A 25,217-nucleotide genomic window follows, 5' to 3' on the forward strand; every position below is an offset into this window, starting at 1 on the left:
ATGGAAACACTGTCTTTTCACAAACAATGCCACACATATGGCAGCACTTCTGACATACTAGCTTTAAGTACAAAAATAACTCTTCCTTTTCCCCTTGCGGTTTTTGGTTGTTCTGCTAAATGGGCCTACAAACCTGTCGATTAATACATCCATAGGGTGCAGAGTACCCTGCAGCAGCACACAATGCAGTATATTGTGTAATACTAGTGTTGGTGGAAAAACAGCACATGAAGATACCACCTATGACTGCAGGGCTAGATTTTTCTCTGAATTTTAAGGTAAGATTTAGAATAATTTCACTGACTGAGAGGAAAGTGCCTCAGATTCATGTCAGTGTCATCAAGGCATCAATAAATTATAAAATATAGGAAGGTAGAGTTATGTTTATTACACAAACCTCATTGTGTAATTTCCTGAACACATTTAACTTTGAAATCTTCTTTCACCCAGACCATACTAGTTTTTTGCAAATAATATACAATACTGCTTCCTAGGGGGAAAAAAGAGAGGGGGGAAAAAAAAAAAAAAGAAAAAAACACAAACAACTGAACAGAGTTTAATGATTAGGTTAATGTATTAAACACTCATGATTTTATTTAGTAGACTGCCTGGACAAGCACTAGAAATTTCATTCAGACAGTTTTCTATAGAGATGGGAAAAACCCTCAACATTTGGATGGTTACATTTAAGCAGCTCCAAATATTGGATGAAAATGTTATCAGAAGCCAATTGCGCTATAAAGCCAGTGGAAGCTTTTGCACTGAGAATATGGAGAATAACGCAAGAAAACCTTGCTGTCTTTGCTTCTCCTGAAGATGAACTCCATCCTCATGGAGGCAATTACCACCTTCATCATTTTTATACACTCAGCTCCACTGACTGCCATCACTTCAAGCCCCATTGCTATCTACTTGCTATCATGGCTGATTGTCTCTGCACCTAAATTAAATCAGCATTTTAACAGTTATATGTGAGTAACATCCTTCTCTTTTTCTTCACTCAAGTACAATTATTACTTTCTGTTCTCATAAGCAAAATGCTTATAAAAAAACAACTTCTGAGAAAAAGGTCAAAGTTTTCACGGGATGGGACTTATTAAAAAAAAAAGATGAGAATGAGCAAAGCACATGATCATATTCTGATGTCTTTTTCCCCTGTCCTCACAGGAAGATTTCACTGCCATCAATAATTCCTAAAGCTATGTAGGAATCTGCTGGGAATCTGACTGGTTTGCAATATATTTTTGGATATTTCTGAAAGAGCACAGAAGGTACTCTTTGTTCTGTAAGAGGACACTGGTTAAACAAAACCGGCATATACTGCTATCTCTGGCAAACAGATTTGTGCATTTGACAGTTCTTAATAGCTGTGACAGAAGCAAATGTACTCAAACTGCGTGAATTGTTGCTTCCTATTTGGATGGGTCCCCTTGGGCATCACTTTCCACTGCTCACTGGCACAATATGAATGCTTGACCCTACCACAGATTTGTAACTGGGTAGCCATGGAGAGATGAAGTATACTTGGGTTTGCCACTTAGATTTTTTTTTATTAGAACATAAGTTTCAGAGTACATAAGGAATATACAAGCCCTGCACATACTCTCAGGTCCTCTCTGACCTTGCACAGATTTGCACAGCAAAAAGACCCAATATATATTTTTTTTCCCTATCACTCCTCTTTAGTGATATAATTTAAGGTTATGTTAATGAGTAATGTGCAATAGTGAGAAAAAGAGCTAGGTCCATACCTCCCACAAGTTTTAAAAAATAAATGCATCTTGGGAATCTTGTTCCTTAAAGTGAATTATATCATGCTCAGATCTCCAAATTTAACACTGAAATCTCACCACAGTTTTAGGTGATGTTTGCTTTTTCTTTTTATTTGACTTTGACAAACACAAGGCATGGTGAAATATCAGGCAAATTAAAGTGCACGGATTTAAAAATCAAAACAAGATACTGCAATACACACAGATCAGTGATGAGAAGTTGGGAGCAGACTTGGCTGCATCACCAACTAGCTTATCTGACAAAATGCTTTGCACTGAGATTCAGTCAGAAGTCTCTAAGGCCTCTGAATCAGAAGGCTCTTTCATGACCAAAGGAGATGTAAAGCTCCTGGGTTCTTTGCCTCTGTCCCTCTGTCTGACAGGCACCTTCCTGCTGGGGGGAAAGAAAAAAACACTTTGTGGTTTAATGCCTTTCTGGCATTAACTTTATTGCTTTTCAGAAGGTTTTAGTTTTTTCTTCCCCCCACCCTTTCTAGAGGTCATGTTGCTGTAGCTGCACTGATCCTCAAGTTTCATGACAGGATCAGTGCCTGCTTCAGCTAAGCTTGGAGTGCAGCTGTAAACAGGCTCTGCAATCACCAAGCCAAACCAAGCACCTGAACGTGGTCACCAGCTACTGCTAAAAAAGACACCCGATACCCTCACACTGAGGAATGGAAGGAAGAATTATTTTTCTTTGAAACAATATTATTTATGCCAGAGAAACTTCTTCTGTGACCTGATGCTGCCACATCACTTGACACTTTCAGATCATAGATTCCTTTAGGGGGACCTGCTCTACCTGTAGCAGTACTTTATTCCTGCTAGTTACCCTTTCTCTTCTGAGATGGAAGTAATGGAAAGTGATGCATACGAGAGAAGGTATTCACCTCTCTTTAAGGGAAAATCAGATTTATGATGATTTGTGTTGTGTTGAGCTAAAGAGATCAAGAACTATTTGGAAGGGATTACGTTGCCTTGCATACAGCAGCTTGTATTTCTTAAAAGTAAAAAAGCTGAGTGGCCTGTACCAGGAAAATATATTAAAACAGGTCTCAAGTTATATATTAACTACAAAGGGCTACACCTTTTGCAAGTGAGGATGGAGTATAAGGTTGCATAAATTGAGAATACTTTAATAGAGAGGAGGTGTTGTACGAAGCAATTCTGAAGATACCCAATCTTCCCTGGTAGAGAAGGAGAACAAGGGTCTGAATCTGTAGTTCAGAGCCCAGACTAAGAGACTGCTAGTTTCATGTGAAGTCTACAGAGCTAGGAAGCGTGATGGTGTGGTGCCTGCATACTTCTCGTTTTCATCAGTGGAACTCCTAAAGCAACTTCAAAGCAAATGAACAAAGGTCAAGTTAAGGAACACAGGAAGTTTTGGTCCTCCCATACCTTTTGTATGAGTCAATTATCCAGCTTGCTGCTGAAGGTAAGAAGTTGCACTAGGAGCAAGATCTACTCTTATTATAACTCTTATTTCATGGCATCGGAATACTTTGCAAACTCTGTTGAATTCAGGTTAAAAATAATTCTACCAAATGCTAAATATTCTTATAATCCACATGGGAAAAATCATGAAGAGAGTTATTACCCAGAGACAGGCAAGAAACCCATAACAAAACTGGAAACAGAAAGCAAGGCTTTAACCAACAGATTGCGTATGACTTAACTTTGCAGAGGATGCTCTGTACTGGGCATAACTGTCCGGGTTTTGGTAGCAGGGGGCTACAGGGGTCACTTGTGGTGGGAGGCCATGAACTGCCATGTGCCAGTCACAGCTACTTTCAGCTGTCCCTGAAACCACCGCAAATAACCCACCATTTGATAAACTTTCAACCAGAGAAGCGTATGGTGGTTCTGCTCACAGGTATTTAAGAAAGCAGCAGCTGCTAAGAGGAGAGGACACACGGCTGGTGGCACTGCTGGGGATGCGGTTGGAGACGTACTGTTGGAAGCAAATGCCCTGTGACAGAGCAGCACACCCCTGAGGAAAATGTGGGTCATGGGCAACCCACACCAGAGCAGGGACACCATGGAGAGACTGTGTTCCACGGTAAGCCCATTCTGGAGTGGAGGAAAACAAATAAGAAGCAAGAAGCAGTACACACATCCCCAGGTCTCCTGCATTGCCCCTCACATCACCAAGGGGATTAAGAGTAGTTGAGTGTTAATGTGTAGCAAAACCAAGGTAAAATGAGACCCAGAAGGTGGGAGAAGAGAAGTTTTTTACTGAATTACAGCCTGAGAAAGAAAGGTGTTTCCTGACCAAGTGTTTTGTTTAATTATATTTTTGTCCTCAATACCCAGATCTAGAATAAAAAATTTCTTAACTGGCAATAAATTAAGTAAAGTTCCCTGAACCAAGACTGCCTTGCTCATGATGTGCTTATAAAGTACTCTGGCACATTTCTTAAGTCCTACTTACTATGAAATCCATTGTTAGAGAAAAGGGATCACAGGAAGGAGGTGGATGGGCATTACTTGCCATAGCTGGGCTGCCATTTGAACAGTAAGTTACTGTGCTGAGGCAGCTGCATTAAGATTCTCACTAAAAAGCATGTTTAGATGAAGCATTTAAAGCACCCTATACAAGCAGTCACCTACACAGGGTGAGGGTGGAATGGAGGTAACAAGCATCACTTTGCTAGAAAGTTTTGGCTATGGGGAGAAGCTCAGACATGAGTTAAGGAGAACTACTGCCAGTGAAAAATAAAGCCAGTCACACAGACAGCACAAAGCTGATGCCACGTCTTAAAATTCAAACCTTAGCTTATTTCCTGACAGCCTCCCCATGGAGGCATGCCTTGAAGGTCTTCTGAGAGGTCTCACTGTGCAGACTGCTTCATCTGCCTGTTAGCTTCAGGAAAGGGCAGATATGCTTTCAGACTTCTTTTTCCCCAAATTAACCAAATGGACATGTGCTTTTTCCCTCAGGACCACCTGCAGCGTCAGTGACTGTGCCAGTTTCCTTTTTTGTCCCCACATACAACAGCTCTACAAAAGACTTGGGATCTGTCAGATTAACATAGTGATGGGGATGGGAAAAAGATATGCAGCATTTTAAACTATAGCCCCCTCTTTGAATGCAGAACAGAGAAGTTATGCAGCTCCCAAATGGGAGGGGGAACCTTATTTGACTCATTTGCTTAGTTTGATTTTATAACTGCTGCATTGGGCTGCAAAAGGCTGATAAAATCTACTTTAAAGAAAGAGCATAAGTCCTGAAGGCTAATATTACTATTAATCTATTGCCTGTTTCCCTAATTATTCTCCCTTCTTGAAGTTATGTTGATAAATCATTTGCCTTGCTGTTTATTAAAGCATGCAGCAGTCTGTTTACTTAATCATATCTTGGCCCATTTTCTAATTAACGGAGATAATGTGAGCTCATTTCCTGTCATGGTGAGCCTGGCAGGGCACAGCTTGTCCTCAACTACCGCATTAAAATTCAAGATTATTTGTAATGTCTGCTTTTGTTTGGCAACTCCTTCCCTTCTCCCTGCCCAGTTGAAGATGAAAATACAGACATATGGGTTTTTTTCTGCATTTCCACACTGTTGACACCCACTCAAGTTAAGGACAGAAAGATGAAAGCAGGTGGAGCTTTGTCAGTTTGCTGACGTGGTGCCTCCCCAGTGGAGGTGAAGCATTTTTCTGGGACACCCTGCATCCCAGTGAAGTTAATAATACTGCATCATATGATGATCCTAAGGACAATTTTGTGAATGGTGGGAGTGCTGGAATGCAAGGGGAAAGCACACACCAGCTGGAGACATTTCCAGCTTGCTTTTCTGCTGGACTGGGGCCACCTCCTGCACCACACTGGCCCCAATCCTTCATCTGTCTGCTTAGTGCAGGAATACTGCTAGCCACCAGCTGCAGCATTAAATCATTTTTCTGCTCTCTGTATTCCAAAGCAAGGAAGGATCTTGCAATGGCCTTAACATAGCATCTCTTCCTACCTCTGAGATAACCTGCCTTGTATCTTGCTTATGACACATCCACAGCACTTAACGGTGATGGCTAACCTAGGATCACTAGTCTGGGAGGGAAGTTCTCTTTTGCAGGGCCTCCTATCCCTTAGGACACATTAGGTGGCATGTTAAGCTTTCCTATCTAGAAAGAAACCAGATACATTGCCAGTTACTAACACATGCCATACACAGTATCTTTCAGCAGGCCTTGTGAACTGCTGAAAACAAGACCATTTATTTTGTCTCACCTTACAGTCTCTCCTTCAATCAACTTAAGCACATACATGTACCACACCTGCAACAACTCCAATTCCTGCAGAAATGCAGGCTAACATCACTTTGCCACACTTTCAGAAGTGTTTTATACCAACTACGCTATACACCCCCTTGCAATGTGCCTTTACATGGAACAACTGAAAACTTGATGTGGTCCTGGGCAGCCCTCTCTAAGTGACACTGCTTTGGGCTGGGATTTGGACTACCTGATATCTACAGGTGCCAGCCAACTTCAGCTGTGATTCTGTGGAAAAAAAATAAACCCCAGTGGTTCTAGCACTTCATCAATAAGCTCTACGACACAGTATTTTCCAAATACTGACACATGGAGAAATGTTGCCCTGATCCCTTTTAAAGTTGGATAAATGCCCATAGTGAAGGTTTCTACATAAACTGTTTTCTGAATTACGCCTTACTTTTCCTTCTCTGCTTGCAATTTGATTTGATCTGCATTTGCAAGAAACAGCAGAAGTATTTCCATTTCTGGAGCCTTACTTTTGGAAACAATTAATTTATTTTTTATCTATTTCAGTCCAAAGGAAGTGTCTCATTTTGTTATACTGCTAATTGTCTGAACCTTTGTCTCACCTCATCTGTCTCATTTAGATCCAGAATGTGCTCTCGATCTAACACACTCAATACCTTCACAAACACCTACTTAAAGATAAAAAAAACAACCAAACAAAAAAAAAACCAAAAAAAAAAAACAAACAAACAAAAAAAAAAAAAAACCATTCACCTCTATATAGACCACTGTTCCCTTCACATGCATTCAGGTGACTGCTATGATGTTACTGACCAATGAAAAAAGGCAGAATAAATTATATATAAAATATATAGTACAAGAAGAAGCATAAGACAAATGAACTTCTATTTTCAAATGGCAGTATTTCCCAGCTTGTATTTTTCCATACAAAATACATTGCACTTTTTCTACTGAGCCTACTGAGCATCTCACAAATATTACAGCAGATAGAAAAGGTCTATGGACAGAGGCAAGAGTTCATCCCTTTAAATTGCCTGTGTTCAACCATGGACCTCATTCCCAGAGGAAACCCACTGCAACAGGTGTGGGAAAGGATCAGTGAAGGTAGGAGGAAAATTTCCTAGAGCTTTCCCCAGACCCCACACTTACCAAAGGCTCTAGTTCTTTGCGGTCTATGAGGTTAAGCTCTGTCACAAAATAATAAAAATGCTTGTAACAGGTATTGACGTGGGCCTCAGCCCCCATGAGGATGATGCGGTCGAAGTGATGGATGTAGACATGAACAAACACCCGAAAAAGCCGGCAGAGTATCTTCTTGCAGATCTGAAGGAAATTCTTTGGAAAGGGAACACCTGTGGATAGAGAAGGAGGAGTCATCATAACCATCCTGTCATCCTGCCAATACAACAGCTTTGGAGCAAAGCATGAGTTTGTAACTGCAAACTAGGTATGACTTCCTAGGCCTGCCTTCCAATCCAGAAGATCACCTAATGCATACATTTCTCTGACTGCTAGCACCAAAGATAATCAAATACTTAAGCAACTTTAACGGATCGAGACCCACAGGTATTGGTCCTTTTTCCCTGAATAATTTAATGAATCAAGTATTATAACGTTCAGAAATACAATTTTCACTGTAGTGCGCCTTGTCTCATTAACATCAATGCCTTTACATCCTGAGATGGCTGCTCCCCTTACTGATACACACAGAGCTCATCCTAGAAGTGATAGACACTTTCCTGCTAATCTTATTCAACAGTGGCATTTCACGGCATCAAATTTAATAATGAATTTGAAATAACTGACTGAAGGACAGAACCATTTGTTTTCACCTTCCTCCCAGTTACGCATACCAATCTGATTGCTCTTTTAATAGAAAAACTCTTGAAGAGACACAGGAACAACTCTTCCGAAATACTTTAGAAGTTACACCACTTTGTAGCTGGAGACTCCAAAGCAGCAGCAAAAGCAACATTTGCAAGTAAACAGCGAGGCATCCATAATGTGGCACCAATAATTCCTTCAAAACTGCTTGTTGTGGTTTAGGCCTGGTTGGCAGCCAACCACAATGCAGCACCTCTCTCTCCCTTCCCCTCCGGCAATGAGAAGGGACAGAGAGCCAGGCTTGGGGTTCGAGATAGGACTGGGATGGGGAAAAATTCTCCTTTATGATCACGAGCAAAAGGCAGACTCATTAGGGGAAGAAAAAAAGAACATACATTTATTACAGACACTAACAACAACACTTAACAGAGTAGGACAGTGAGAAGCATTGCCACATCTTGAGAACACCTTCCCCCCACCCCTCCCTTCTTCCCGGGCTCAGCTCTGCTCCCGATATCTCTACCTCCTCCCCCAGGGGCACAGGGGCAGGGAATGGGGGGTGCAGTCAGCGCTGCCACTTCCTTCATCTTCGGTGAGGGGAGTGTCCAAAACTTGTTCCTCCTGCTCCATCGTGGTCCCCCTCTCACAGGAGACAGTCCTTCACAAACTTTCTCCGACATGAGTTCCTCCCATGGGCCGCAGCGTTCCCCACACTGCTCCGTCATGGGTCACTAACTTCCTCCGACTGGATTCCCTCCCACGGCTGCAGCCCTTCCCCAGCTGCTCCGGCGTGGGACTCCCCCGCATGCTGCAATCCTCCCAGTGCTGAATTACAGCAGTGGGGCTACCTTTTCCCATGAGACCCCGGCCTTCTTCGGGCACAGAACCTTGATCATCCGAGCAGGAACAACAGGCCATAAATCAATGTCTGCTCCACCGTAGATCTTCATGGGTGGCAGGGGGGGGCCGCCCTGCCGTCTCACCACAGGATACAGGAGGGTCTCTGCTCCGGCACACCTCCCCCCTCCTTTCTTCCTCCATTCCTCCACTGACCTTGGTGTTCATGCAGCTGCAGCAACTCCTCCTCACAAGTCCCACTGCACGTCACCACGTCCCTTCTTAAATACGTTATCGCAGAGGTGCAGCTGATGGGCTCAGTTTCCAAACAGAAGTCGAGCTGACTTGGAGCTGGGGGAGCTTCGAGAAGCTTCTCACAGGGGGCCACCCCTATAGCCCCCTCCCCTGCGACCAAAAAACTCCACCACTCACTCAACCCAGGACACTGCCCTTCATTAAAGGTTGATCTTGCATGGCATTGTGTAGCACAGAGCTGCCCCCAAAAGCTGAAGGGTTTATCTCCTATGATCGTGCCTCTGACATGATGACTCTAGTGCTATGCTTGAAACTCTATTGCTATTTTGCTTTGTTGCACATCCTCCTGATTCTTTAGTTACAGATCATGTTTTAGTCAGATTTGAACTATGTAACTGTAGTTACTGCTTCTTTTTTTAAAAAAAATAAACCTCACACCTAACCGGTCCCATACTCCCTAAAAGCTGAGCTGATACTTTCAACAAGGAAGATGTTTATCATTTGTACAAAGAAGGCGGAGATATTAAATTAAAACTGCTGCAAGCTTTCTAGTTTTAAATTTTAGTCTCCTGTTGAATACTTCTCGGCACTGATAAGAGTGGTGAATTAATGGACAAATTGCCCAGTTTCATTGAGGAGGATGTTCATTAGTGAGAATTTCCACACCGAAAACAGACTTTTTATTGCAGATTACATAAATTGTCAACTGTGGCTGTAACCAGTCTGGGTCCCATCAACAGAAACATAGCCCTATTTTGGATTCCTGTGCCAAGGAGCTACCAGGGTATATCCATTGCAGATGTGAACACTGCTGTGTCTGTTAGCATGCAAGCGGAGAAACACATCAGCATGCAGAAGTGTCCTGCTCAGTGTATCCTTGAACTGCATCTACATTTGCCACTGTTGAGGTGCAGATAATGTGGAAAAGTGTCTTAGTTTATTTTGGTCTGTACTGGGTTCATCAGAGGCAAATACTTTTGATATAATTTCAAGTAGCTTTAGAGATGTAGTGCAGCCCTTCTTACTCCTGATGTACAAACCAGGGACCAGAGAAATAGCTACATCTATCAAAGGACAACTACTTTATTTCCTTACAAAATATTTGCTTTTGGTTGTCACATCCATTCATCTCAGTCGAAGGGCATGGAGGAGGGCTAAACACTCAAGTCATGAACTGCGACATGATAGAATCACAGAATCACAGAATACTGGGTTGGAAGGGACTTCAAGGACCATCTGGTCCAACCTTTCTTGGCAAAAGCACAGTCTAGACAAGATGACCCAGCATCCAGTCCAGCTGAATCTTAAATGTTTTCAGTGTTGGGGAATCCACCACTTCTCTGGAGAGATTATTCCAATGGCTTGTTGTTCTCATTGTGAAAAATTTTCCTCTTGTGTCCAATGTGAAGCTCCCCAGGAGTAACTTGTAGCCATTACCTCTTGTCTTTTCCACGTGACTTTGTAAAAAGGGTGTCTCCATCTTCTTTGCAGATACCTTTTAAATACTGGAATCTGGTGATAAGGTCACCCCTAAGCCTTCTCTTCTCAAGGCTGAACAAACCCAGCTCTCTCAGCCTTTCCTCATACGGCAGGCTTCCCAGTCCTTTGATCATCTTTGTGGCCCCTCTCTGGACCCTCTCCAGCCTGTCCACATCTTTTTTGTATAGCAAGCACCAAAACTGGGAACAGTATTCCAAGTGTGGCCTGACAAGCACTGAGTAGAGTGGGATAATGACTTCTTTATCTCTACTGGTGACACCGTTGTTGACACAATCCAGCATCCTGTTGGTTTTCTTTGCACTGCAGCACACTCTTCACTCCTGTTGAGCCTGTTGTCCACCAGGACCCCCAGGTCCGTTTTCACAGAGCTGTTCCCCAGCATGGTAGATCCCAGCCTGTGCTGCACTCCTATATTGTGTTTTCACAGGTGCAAGACCTTACACTTGGTCTTGTTGAACTTCATAAGGCTATTCTTAGCCCACTCTTCCAGCCTACCCAGGTCTTTCTGCAGGGTGTCTCTCCCTTCCAAAATGTCCACTTCCCACTCAGTTTGGTACCATTGTCAAACTTCATCAGGGTACACTTGATCCCATCATCCAGATCACTTATGAAGACACTGAACAGAGTTCAGCGCAATGTTGATCCCTGGGGGACCCCACTTGTGACATAGTTGAACTATGGAAATGGTAATACTTACAGATGTCTTGCCAATATTTAAATCAAAACTCCATGTAATAAGACAAACACTTGGATTATAATAAAATGATTGCTGTTACTTCCAAGAGCAAAATAAATAGAATCTATCAAAAAACATAACAGAAATCACACTTAGTTGCTTATTAACCATGGGGATCACATTTCAGTTATCAGAGCATGGCTAAATTCAGGAATGATTATAGCAGCAGCCTGTTTTACATTTTTGCAAAAGCTACCCAAATCAGGATTTTTAAAATATACCCAAGAAAATGTTAAGTCTTAAAAAAGGGGGAAGGGGAATAGCTGGCACTTATCCCTGCAAGCTGATTCAATGAACTAAGAGATGAATTCTTGAAAACACTCTGCTGATCCAGAACAGGCATGTCCCAAAATGGGGAATAATTAGTTTCATCTTCCATGGTCTGACATATGATTGTTACTGAAGAATGTTACTGTAATGAAGAAATCCATACTTCTGTATTAACTGACTAAACCAACTGACAAGTCCGTTAACTTCTCTGCAGCCCATGTTCCCACTTAACAGTTACAGGCAGTAAGTGCAAATGCCATAGATCACTGTTTCTGCTGTGAGAGAGGACCTTCATCTGTCAGCTTTTTAGATGTGTTAAGCAGTAAATTTGAGGACACATAAATAACACAGCAAAAAAAAAAAAAAAAAAGCTGGTGCAGAACCGCCTAGGCTGCATAATAATCTTGCAGTGTTCCCACTGCTCCTCATCATTTGCCTTTGTGGAACTTCTCCATTTTGCAAAGTTATCTCTGTTTCATTTACTCTTAAATGAACAGTGAAACATTGCTGCTACCACAGATTTAGTACCTCAGTATGGCAGAACCCATAACGGCTTTCTGATTTCTCTCTCTTTCCTGCAAAACTGGTTCACAAACTGACACAGTGTCCTCAATAGTTTAAAAGTGCCTCCTTGTACCACAGAAAGCAACTGGTAGCTGCGCAGTGAGCTAGTCTCCTCAGCCTGGGAGAGCCTGCCAGCCAGACTGCCTGCAGAGTACAGAGGAGGCCAAAGTCTGGTCAGCCTCAAGGTACAGATGAGCATATGGAAGTGGCTGCAGCACTACTTTAAACATACACTCTGCTGCTATTTGTGTTCAAAATTATACAAAAGGATGATAGAAATGCAATCTTGGAGGGGAAAAAAATCTAATACAACAGAACAGATTCTGATCTCATTTACAGTAGAATGAATCCAAAGTAATGCCATAAAAATGTAAAAACTCGGTGAAATGATTCTAGATTTATATTCTGAGGTCAGAATTTGGCTTAGTGTTTTGTTCCCACTGCAACTGTTATAAATAAGTCAACCACAGAACATAATCATTACAAGTGGCTCTTGGGAACAGACTAGCTTAGATTTACATCCTTGACTTGTTAAGTATTTATTTAAACTTCGGGTTCTTTTTAACAGTGAAAAAAATTTCCGAGAAGAAAGATGGCTATCTTACTATCTGCAAGTTACCAAATTAGATGCTGTGTTATGGTTATTAAAAAGCAAAGAAACACAAGGATGACACTGAAATTTTTGAGCTAGCTGCTACTTGCTGGAAAAAAGTATTTCTGGATGAGTGAACTGGCAGCCTTGATTCATCTGCAGGCTGAGCCTCAGGGTTGCTGTGTGACAAGAAAGTAACAGAAAGGTCCTTTTTGTTAACCTGGTGTTCAAAAGCCCAGAGCTCCCCATTATGTCACAGAAATGTGCAAGGAGCTTTCAAATGTCCAAATCACACAGTAGGAGCTCCTTTAACTCAGGGTTATATATGCAATTGTGAAACAATTCAGTGGGGGGTAAATAGGCATGGTATAACCCATAACAAACATGGCCAGCATGACTATACCCATACCTCTCTGGAGTGTGTGCTGTACTTGCCAGTGCTGTACTAACAGACAGCCTCCTCCTGCTGAAAAGCTGCACCCATATACCCTGGTGACAGATGCACCGCAGCAGCACAGGGGATCAATCATGTCATTTCCCGTGTGCTCCAACCTCTCAATACTCCCTTGACCTTTTTGTTTCTGTTGACTTGCTAGTAAAGGCTACTCCTAACATGAGCAGAACTCTACAACTTCCAAAACTCAACTTGCCCGATCCATTTATCAAGTTCTTTTCCATCAGAAAATTGAGAGACTTCTTCCATCTCTTTGAAAATAGCCGTATACCCAAAGCTCTCTGTAGGCTATCGACTTCATTCCTTACACATTCTTCATTTGCTATCAGGTGATTTGCTCCTGTGCTGGAATGAGCATCCAGAACTAATCCATTTATCACCAAACGGACATATAGCACAGTGCTATCAAAGTGAGTCATACCACTGATCTGGTGTCTTATTTCTTTGAGTATTCCACATACATGACAATTGCAGACACTGTCATGGCCCTCCTCTCATGACACTTACTCCCCAAAACCAATATTATGACTCCTATCCGTTCAAAAAGCTGGTCACAATAACATGGAAAAGTATGCTGACCATCTTGTGCAGTGATTACCAGTAAGCTGATAGTCTGTTGGTTTAAAACACAGATGTTTTAATGCCATGATGAGCATCCTCATTTAAACCCTGCCGATACAAGAACTGTTCCTTGTGTGATGCAAAAAAATGGTGGGATGAGACAGAGATACTAAAAGTTAAAGAAACTAAATTAGGTGGGGATAAAGGAGGGTAGCTAAAGGTCTGAGATGAATGCAACAGGCAACAAGTCTGTCTCATTTGATATATGACGATCTTGAATCTTTTTATTTCAAGGTGTATGACAAGCTCCCCTGAAGTAGGTCAATTGCACAGGTTAGAGAGGCAACAGAATGAAAATCATGATGCAGTTTGTCTTTGTTGCCTGATGCATTATCTGCAGACAAGAGTCAGAAAGTATATGGTCCCAGAAAGTCAATACTGAGGTACCAGAGAGAACAACCCAGACTTTCTGCCTGTAATGCTGCATGTGGTTCTTGACTGGCTCACACTCCTGTCTGTAACACGCAATGAAAGTGAATGCCCAGCTAAATCTCCTTGATGCCAGAGGCATGAGCAGTTTTGACCTTCTGCATTTGTGTGGTTTGAAGTCTTGCTTTACTCAAGGGAAGCTGGTAAGCCCTTTGGCAATTGTGCATAGAAATTTTGCTGAACATTTGAAAATCCTTTTACAAGCCACAGTGGTAATTAATTCTTTTTTTAAAATACACATGTGGGAAAAAAGACTCCCTTTTCCATTGGCAAAAGGATTGACACTATACTGTTGTTGCAAACACAGCATAAAAACATACCAACCCGGTAAAGTAAGAATTTTTTTCATTTATTTTAATAAGGAATAAGATAACAGTGTTACTAGAAACCAACAATTTGGAGAAGGCACCTGAACCAAATCCTCCCTCCCTCTCAACCTCCCTCTCTCCCTCCATGTTTTCCTTCTCCTATCCCTGCCCCAAGTACACAAATTTGCAGAAAATGCCCTTAGCTATTGCTGGAAGCTTTGCTGCAAAAACACCTATCACTATCCAAGCAGATGTTTAATGTTATCTCAGTGTGTTAGTCAAGAAAGTGTCTGTCTCAAGGGTAAATGAAAACAATATCAGTTTTGCTGGAGTTTGCTCCTCATATAAATAAACAGATAGATGCAAAATATTAGGGATAAACTAGACTACCATGTACCTACATGCTCCTGATACTGCCCTCCTTTTTGCTCTCTTATAGGAGAGAGCAGAAGAAAGGAAAACACACTTGAGATTATATGGCTTTCTAAACAAAATGGTTTCATTTTCACTTTTTAGATGGGACTGCCTATAGTAGTTAAGAGTTACTTTTGAGTGAATAAATCAGCTGGCACTGTCAGATCTTCTTCAACAAAGGTACTCATGTGCTATCCTTGAGAGAACTCTAAATGAAACAGGGTACAGATCAGAACATTGTTTGAGCCTTTGCACCACTTCAATATCAACAACAGCTCTCCCTGATGCTATATATCAAGAAATGGGTGATGGCACTAAATTTTTCCATTTAATTAACAATTTCACCAGAATAGGTGTCTTATAATGCAAATACTGTGAAACACCTAAGTACGCAAAGCACCTGAACTGACTTTCCCTGAAATCCAAGGACAGAGGGACCTAAATCCTTGCACCGTGTAAGCCAGTTCCTTGGATTTTAAGCAAATTTACAAGGGTGTTCCTGACTACAATCTGACCTTTTCCCTATCACTTATGACTTCTGCTTCTGCTGCTGCAGAGGAACAGAAGAGAAACATTGCAATGCCACAGAGCAGAACACTCTTGTTGCCTGTACCAACCAAGGCTAGTTTTACCCCAGACAATAATCAGGCTGATAAACCCACTAGAATAGATTTGTAGGTCTTCAAGGCAATGAGAACACTGAATGCCATAAAAAGCTGCAGAGTAATGGTTGTATGACAGTGTAACTCATCTGCCCTGGAAGATCCATCTTCACCATAGTAACAAAATGAGATTTATTGGAGCATTGCATTTGAATAACTTTGTATAGCGTTAATATATACATAGTCTAAAATAGGCTTGGAGAGCCATTAGAAGACTTTAGAGCTCTCCCTGCATTAGCAAAAACCGTAGTACAGGTGAAGAAAACTCAGCCTTTTCTGGGACAGAAAATACAGCAACATTACACATTAGGATGGGAAAAGAGTTTTAACCTGATGAGTGAACGTAAGGAAGAAGTATGTATGAGCATTGGAGCCTGGCTAAGATATCAATGGAGAAACTTTCATCCCCACCTTGAAGAGTTTTGTTAATAGCTTTGTTCCTACACTACTTACTATGGCCTGACAATTTCTGGTTAATGGCATGGTTTTGGCTTTCTGTGCCGAGTGCACTACTGGCCAGCATGACTTTTACTTTTGCTATTGACTTCTGATGTCTTCATGAAACAAATATTCTGGTTTACCATTCATTTCACAGGGACACTGGAAGAAACATGCTGTTCTGAGGGCGCCTCTCGGGCTTACTGATGCAGCAAGATGCAGCAATATGAAACATTATGAGAAGCAGGAAGCAGCATGGTCTTGGAGATTTACTCATAATCTGACAAAATAAGCAGCCTTTTGTCCCCAAGACACAGATGTTCCAGCAGTTAACTGAAAAGCTGAGGCCTTACATATGCCAAAACTCATGGCACGACATTAACAAGGTAACTGTAGTTGAAAGGTTAATATCACAAAAACATTCGTTCTTCAGATAATTACCATGCTAAATTCCTTTTCAGTGGGCCGTTAGAAGAAACGTTCAAGCAATTCTTACATCTCAAATCACAGCCCTTGCGTCTCCTAATGCAAGTCATTTTCTGGCTCTTTGATAGATGACTTAGGAATTTTGTATGTGTATGAGAATATCCTTGGTGCATATTGATAGTTCCTTGGGGAGGTGAAGTTTTAAATAAGTTATTTTTCCCTCCAGGAAAATGTAGCTCTTTCCTAAGATAGGGAAAGACAATTATTTAGCAGCTTGCAAGGGAGGTTTAGTGGAAGATTGAAGGTTCTGGTCCAGAAAACTAAGAACAAAAAACCCCAAGAACAGAATCCTGGTCCTTGATTTTGCTTGAGTTAATCCTGATTTACAACAGCACAGCCTGGAATAAAGTCTGGCATCCTGGGAGAGAATACTGCAGGCTGACAAAAGCCAGTCAGGGCTTTTAAATCTGATTTTACATGTTTAACTATTTTTGCTTTTGTAACACTGGATCTGGGGGTAACACAACAGATGCTTTTCACTACTCTGTTTTTACAACTGTTAAAGGGTTGTAAAATTGAACAAACCCATCAGCTGAGGAAAAAAAGAGGCAAGCAACCCCCTGCCAGCACACTTAGTTACTCCCAAACATCAGAGAGGTAAACCAGATTCACTTTTCAGAAGTGTGTAACTGCAACCTGAGCTACTCTGTATTCAGTTGCTGCCAATCCATGCCCTTGCTCAACCAAGAACCTCCCCAGGCACCCGAAGTTTTGCTTCCCTTGTTTTCTCAGAACTGCCTTATCAGAAGAGGTCTGTCCCTCCCTCCCATGTGAACACTAACTGATGTTCAAACACTAAACACGTTATCCAGCTTTCCTCCAAGGAACACTCAGCACATGCCTGGTATTCACTGGTTGCATCAGGTTCGGTACAAAAGGCAGTGGTGACTGTTATAATTTCAGAGAAGAGCCAGAAACAGTAGTGTTGTCTGACATTATATATCACTCAGGTTTTTTGTTGTTATTTCTAGAGCTAAGGATACTCAAATCTCCTACTCTTTTGTAGGGAATTATGTTTATCAATAGAAAGCTGATGAATCTGGGCAGCTGCACTCTTTGTGCCATCTTGAAGCTACTGTGCTGAAAGGAAGAAACTTGCAATGCCAGAAGGCAGCAGAAGACGTAGCATGACTCTGTAACCCAGTGGGTAAGGTCCTGCTACTGGAAGTGCTTATGCATTTTGCAGTAACATATTAATCTCATAAAAGGAAACCCATTTCAAATCATTCTGGAATAGGAGCCAGAGTACCTGGGACTTTATGCTCACAGATGATAGCACTTTCCAAGAGATTTCAGGTTATGTTAGCAGGCAATGTGCACACACACAAATACAGACATGCAAACACACCCACACACAAGCACAGTGTGAAGCCTGCATAAAAGCTGTCATTGACTGACAGGTTTTGGATCCAATGTAATTCCAAATCAGGAACGAAAATCATATAAAGAGGATTTGAATATTTCGATTGCATATGCCCCTATAATGCTAGCTTTACTATTAAAGTATAGGCCAGTGATGCTTGGATTTACAAGGCACTCAAAACCTACTATTGCCCATGCAAATGAGCTATATCATTTAAACAGATTCTTCCAACATGTCATGAATAGATAAGATCTGTCTCTTCAGAATCCTTGGGGTCCATCTGGTATCTGGAAAGCAAAAGAAGCTGTACCACTAATTTGACTGAAAATGAGTCTGAAAGATCAACGAGCAAGAGTATTCTGTTTCTTTTAAAGCATCATGAAGCTAAGCAGCATATTATTTTAATGTCACTAGCAGAAGACAATTACAGAAACAGTTGCAAAAGTTGCATTAACATGACCTTCACCAACTATTTTTGCAAGATTCATATCTGCTAATAAAAATTTTGAATGAAAATGAGTCAAATAAAAATCAAATGCACTAGTGGACCAAAAGTTTTTGAGGAAAGAAAATGAAAAAAATATTTTAAAACATAACTATCCAAAAATAAGTTGATTTGCTGTATTATCAAATTCAGCTGAGAAAGGGAGGCAGCCTGATTTCACTAGAGTAAAATTTTCTCCTTAACTGAACAGAGCTAATACACTCAGAATCCTTCCCTGAATCCACATCTCATTTAATTTCCACTCACCAAAGCCTGCAATATCAAAGACTTTTGACAGCCTCAAACACTACCTTTAGAAGAAACACCTCAGGCCTCACTACTTACGGGAAACACCATCTTATCAACAGACTTTTAACTGTTATATAAAGAACATTTTTACATTGCAACAGCTTCAGCTGCATGAACTCTTCTTTGGGTCTTGAAAACTGCCTGTAAACAATTTCTGTTACTCCATTTAGTGCTTACTGAATGTCACAGAACTGAAAGAAAAATAAGACATAGATTATTTGAATTTAATATCTTTTGTTGGAAGCTAGTCTGCAGGAATTATACTTATTTCCTTCACAAGAAGAACAAGAAAACACTCACTAGGCCTTAATTTTCATATATGAAAGGCTCAAAGAAATTCAAACACAGAATCATAAAATGTTCCTTTAGGTTGCCTGGTTTCCATACAAATTAATAGAATACTTTTTTATATATGCCAGAAAAACAGTATATACCTGCACTTCACTCCTCAGACACATAACAGTTACCATCTACACTTCCGCCTTTGCTTTTACCCTATAACTGAAATACTGGTCAGATCCCCACATTGTTTTCATTATGCAGGGACAATTTAACTGAAGGTGGGATTTACAGGTATTTTTTGTTGGTTTTATACAGCTTTAGAAATCTACAGCAAGACTAAATGCACTTATACTAGCAAAGATGAATACTCCAATAATAGATCTAAACATATACTACTCAGTTTCTTGCTGAAGAGACTGATCTACCTCTATGTTAACATTAATCGTCAGAGGAGCAAACATTCATTTATCTTCATGTTTAATGTTTTAATGTCTATACATTCTTATGTATAGGTTTAACTTAAGTTTGCATGATCTCTGCCACTGCTCATACGGTGTGTAACATCAGTCACTTTTTAAGGTTATGGACATGTATATGGTCATACTGTAGCTAACACAGCCTGAAAGCTAAGACATTGAAGGACAGATAAAACGTGTGTGTAAAACTTGAGAGTTGGCAACTTTATGTAACTGGACACTTAAAATTTCCTGTCTGTAAAGCAGGAGGATGGGTGAATGTGGTCTTGGCTCAGCAACTATCCTTAAGCATCCTTAAAAAGGAGGCACACAGTAGCACAGGTGCTCGTTGCAACCTCTTCTGGGCTTGAAGGCTTTGAGTCTGTGTGTTTAGGCTCTGAGCACCAATGAACTGTGCAAGATGCAGAGCACCTATACCTCAAACAGTGCTGCTAAATACAAATTAACTACTATCACCTGAAGTGAAGTCTGCTGTGCACTACTGAAAAAGGACTACCAAGAAACTGCATGGGCAGCTTCAAACTACAATAGACCCATTTCTCTGATCCATGTCTATCAGCAGAGTTCTGACAAGGTAGTGTGCTGGGGGGGTAAGGACAGACTTTCAAAAGGGCTTTGCTTTTGCATTTTGAAGAGTAACTGTAAGTGCTGGGATCAAGCTTGCTCTTCCATGGAACAAAAAACAGGAATTAATCTTAGAAAAAATTGATTTCTTATTTCCTCCTGCTTACTCACAAAAGACGTTTTTATATTTTTGATTTCTAAAATCCTGAGGAGAGTGTCAAGTAGTCTCTTAAATCCTTTTCTCACCCACAGGATTTCCAGTTCAGTGTGTCTTAAAACATTAGATCCTCATGAGAGTGAATAGTCCAGCCTGCCAACTTACCCTTTAGTTATGTTCCAGAAAGCTGAATGTTATGGAAATAATGTCTGATGGAGTGCAATTTGTTTTAATTATACTGGAGAACTCCACCTATGACAGAAGACACAGAGAATCTAGAATTCACATCTCAAGGCATTGTGCCTTTCCTCATATTTCAGAGATAAATGCAGTAGCAGTGTGATTCTGCTGACTGCAACAGCTTAACATGACCGTTGAAGTGGGACTGTTCAAAGAACAATGTCAATAAACTCATATATTTTCACAGCAGGGAGTTCATTGTTAGTAACTGTAATAAGACAAAACTGGTGGATGGTCTGCAGAGACCAAGTACTCGATTTTCTCTGCTTGGATCACATAGTTCTGCCAGGACAGGAGCAAAACACTGAGCAAAACATTTAATTTTTATTAACAGCATAGTATACACTGTTGGTGCACTGCAAGAGGCTACTGCATGAGAAGTGGAAGCATAGGAATGGATCTAGTGATGTGTTGTTACATGTCTACAGTTTCAATACAGTGCTTTCATCTGCTCACATAGGCTCACTTAATCTCAAACATGTATTTCCAAAAACACTAACTGAACAATTGTGAACTTAGAAAATATATTCTTTAGTCAAGCAGTTATTTGCGGATGCCCTGAGATCCAGCAGGTTCCTCTATAACATTTAAGATTTAATACATGACTCTAAGGAAAAGAGAAAGTATTGAGGAGGCTTTGCAGCCCACCACTGAGATTCAGCATGGATCTGTGCTGGAAAATACAATGACATTCAAAGAAAAATTATTACAGACTGTGTTCAAAAAAATCCTGCAACAAACATGCTATATTAAGGGTAAAAACCTAGACAGAACAGAAATGGTAAGAAGAAAGAAACGTCTGTTATACTCCATTTGGCCATAACAGACTGGTACTTCAGTGTAGTGTTGCTCAATATGCAGGGCACAGAACTCCACATACTAATTTCTGCATCAAGTCATACTTACTGGCTATACCATGGTGAGGAAACCACTCATGTTTCCCAGGTATATCACATTCTGTATTAACAAAAAATGAGTAAATATGAAAAAGTTTTCAACAGCAGTACTGCATCAGTATAGGTGGTCCATTATTACACATTCTAGTAGAGTTTCTAAATTTCTACTTACAGAAACTGAGTTGTTAACCCTGAACCCAATGGATACAACTGCATTATTCTCCACAGATTTGAGGTCATTCTTAGTCTGTTTATTTCTCCTTTGAAAGCATCACCATGATTAGTCTTGCACTCCTGTTCCTGATTCAGAACACATTTTCAGTGGGAATATTTCCAGGACAATGTGCTTAATCAGTCTCAGGGCAAGGTCAACATATTCCAAACACTGAGAAGGCTGCAAGACATTTGAAAATGACTGATTTTATGCCCAGACCTCTCCAAGGGCTTAGGAGATCATGCTCCCTTAGCGAGTATGGGGAAGTCTTATGGCACCATCACAGGTGTTCCTACATGGACATTTTTTCTTGCAGCACTTAAGCTACCTGTAATCACTGGTCTATGTGAAAAATTGGGCTGGTTTTATATACATGTATACACAAAATCTTTTAATATCTATCTCAAAATCAAATGTAAGGTTTGAGCCTTCTTGATTCTGCAGAAAAAAAGTTTGAAACATGAACACTAAAGACAGAATTCAGAAGATTAAACAAAATAAATTCATTTTAAAATCTACTCTTTTTCAGTTAATAAGACAGACTGAAGGATCACTCAAAACGTGCCTTTTAAGTTGTGTTTACATTTGCATACAAGATAAGTGAAGAGCACACAGAGACATCACACTGACCCCACAGTGTGTTCATTCATTCAAAATTTGCTATGGATGGTACTTTACAAAAAACTTTGCTACAGTTTTAGAGCTCCCCCAGACCAATACTGAGTGACAGTAAGTTCCAACAGAAGTGTTGCCACTACTGTGGAGAGTATCGCTTAACAACCAGGCAAATGGAAGAATATACATACATATATATATATGTATATATACATATATATATACAAACATATAAATATAAAACAAAGAAAGATCTCCCTGGTATAGGTCATGAAGTAGTATGTACAATCCATAATACTTTCCATCCTTCCTAGCAGTAAACTTCAGGTTAGAATAAAGGCTGCATTGATCCCTGAATCTGAGATGATTGTGGCACCTTGACAATTCAAAAAATCTGTTTACAGCACAGATGTTTTCAGGATGCACTACTAAGAGAACCTTCAGTATCTCCACTGAACTTTCTGGTGCAAAAAGGAGAACATGTAGCAGTTCTAGAAATATTAAACAGAGAAACCCAAGTGCAAAATATGTAGCCTCATTAGTCAGTATACAGATCAACCTTCCAGATTCATTTACTTTTAAATTACTGTTTTCAGTTAAATTTAAGGTGTTCCAACAGAGAACACAGAAATACTATCTCCTCTTTAATTTTCCTGACAAAACCTCTGTGTGACAGAAAAGGATCACTTCTGTCCTTCTGATTTTTAATAGCTTTATAAACCCCATAGTTTGGGGGGAAAGAGGCTATAACATGACCTCTGAAGGTAACTCCCTAAACTATTCTTTGAGTATGCGATTCCATTAAAGCATCACATTTCTGTTGTCTGAAAGCTTGGGGGGTCAGTTTAAAAAAAAAATAAATGTAATGTAAGGACAGCTAATGCCAAGATTCCCTAATACTACCATTGCCCTTTTTACATCTTTGCTCTTGGGAGTTTACCTGAAGAGGGGTGGATGTAAGCACAGGCTTAATATTAGATATAAAAGGTAACGCTTTGTGGAATCAGCAAGTTACGTCCCACCTGTTTTGTGCTTGCTTTCTTTTTTCACTCTGTCTTTTGCTCTACTTCCTTTATATTTTTCTCATGTTTACACCAAGATATTGTTCCATGCAAGTGGTGGATTGCAAAGCTCTCTTTAATTCTGTCAGCCTCGAAGGCTGGCCCTTCTACTCCTCTTGATGTCTTGTATAAAAGAAAACTTTCTAGAGTCAAATTATTTGTCTAACAGTCCGATTTGGATTTGATGCCTTACCAAATTTCTTCATTATTTTTATTATTTTTTGTGAATTTTCTTATGGCTGTAAATTTATTTAGTATTTTTGTCTGCCTACAACTTGTATTGTTCTCTCATGTGATGAGAAAACTCTGAACATCTTATTCTGACAAAAAACAGAAAAAAACTATCAAACAGTATTTTTTCTTAGATACCTTTTGGTCTGGTTTACACAATTTGCATGTGAAGACTGACAAACTACCTGATTTCATGAGGTTATCCTTACACTTCTAACCCCTGCAATAAGCAGTGCATGTTGAAATTGCCATGAAGTTTAACTTCTACTACAGCACATTGAAAATTAATGGTTTCTGATTTCTGAGTGATCCATGTAGATAAATGCACACTGTTCAGAACTTGAAAGGAAAACAATGAGGTTGCTCCACCACAGTATTTGCAAAAAGGACAACTGTAGTTCCCCACAAAAATACAAGCCCCGGGAAGAAATGGAAAAATTATTCTGCAGTGAGACTGCCTGCTTAAAGCTTTACAAAGGCTCTTTACAAAGACTCCCTTTGGAATGCTACATAAAATGCCTAAGGACAGTTCTTTCTCCTGCAACAAAATTAGTATGCATGGAAGCCCAGGAAAATTATGGTCAGAATTCCCTATGATTCCAAGCACTTGTCCAAGCACTAAAAAAACCCCATAAATTTCTGTGGTTATTATTGCTGGTACTTTATAGTGGCATATGTGTATATGTACTGCCTGCCTGAATACTTCAAAGGAGGAAGGTGTACTTCAAGAAGCCCAAAACATTCTTAAACAAGTTGGTTGCTTTGTTCCTGTAAAACTAGAGCTGCTGCGGCACTACATCATGGCTGCTAAACACCTACCTTTGTAAAGCGGTAAAGCTTCTTGAAATAATTCAGTGCACAACATGAGGTGACAAGTACAAGTTATACGGGATGCCATAGTGTAACAAACATTTCTTACTGCAGTGTTACAAAATTTCTTACCTTCTGTTATCCCCCTTGAATATCTGAGTATTAGTAACACAGATAGTAAGGGTGGGGTGGGGGGGGGAAGCCCATTGCATTCAGTGCTCAATGTAGCACTACATCAATAACTCTACAAGATCTACTACACTGCCAAACATAATGGAGATTTTCAGCTTACCATGCACACATGTCTGGGATGAGAGAACTGCAAAAAGGTGTGGGAGAAATAGGGATTTATACAATTGCGTAATTATGCTTTTGGTTTTGCTCCCAATTTACTTCCTTGTAATTCTTAATATTTATTAATATTTGGTTGGCACTGAACTGTCTTTCTTAGTCTGCATAGTAACAGTCACCTCAGAGACTACCATTCTACACAGAAACCAGGACTGTTTTCCCACAGGCATCACTTCTTACTTTTCTACACTGAATTATATCTGCTTTTTTATTGCTCAGTTACTGTCTCAAAGTATTGCCTTCTGCAATCCTTCAAAGTCAGTCCCTGTCTTGTTACCTTGAATAACTTCATAACATCAGTAAATGTTATCACCTTGCTGCTCACCCTTTTTTACGAGCTTATGTATGACTGTGTTAAGCAAATGAAGTCCCATCACGTCAGTTCCTAGATCTCCACGGTTGACCTTTTTCAGTTCCACAGTAGAAAAATTTGACTATTTACTCGTACCCTTTGCTTCCTTTTGTAGCCAGTATTTTCTGCATATATCACCTGCAGTCTCAACATTGCAAAGTAGCTTTTAGTATACAAATATCATAATTGCTTCATGATCAAGAGACCACTTTTTTCATGGGGATTGACTGAAAATAGATAAGGAACAAGGATTTGACAGGGAAAACCCTTCATTACAGTGCTATTCAATTGTGTTGGTTCTTAAAAAACTCTATACATATTAGGGGGTACACCGAGATAGTTTATGTGACAAGGTGCCAAAAGTGAATCAAAGAAAATGAAGTCATCCTGAAACAAATTTTCCAGAGA

At 40.3% G+C, this 25,217-nt stretch overlaps 1 protein-coding gene across 8 annotated transcripts in view; it reads right to left on the bottom strand.

The window, feature by feature from the left end:
* The window catches only part of MOB3B (MOB kinase activator 3B), a 133,817-nt gene that overhangs the window by 18,066 nt on the left and 90,534 nt on the right, over positions 1-25,217 (bottom strand). For all 8 annotated transcript variants that reach the window (XR_006164839.1, XR_006164840.1, XM_033010001.2 and 5 more), the window contains one exon: positions 7,164-7,366. Coding sequence is in view for 6 of the 8 variants with exons in the window: in XM_033010001.2 (XP_032865892.2) it covers positions 7,164-7,366 (203 nt within the window). In the remaining 2 variants the exon portion in view is untranslated. The remainder of the gene's footprint in view (positions 1-7,163; positions 7,367-25,217) is intronic.

Source organism: Tyto alba, unplaced genomic scaffold (assembly GCF_018691265.1).
Source record: "Tyto alba isolate M040663 unplaced genomic scaffold, T.alba_DEE_v4.0 Super-Scaffold_13, whole genome shotgun sequence".
NCBI classification, from domain to species: Eukaryota; Metazoa; Chordata; class Aves; order Strigiformes; family Tytonidae; genus Tyto; species Tyto alba.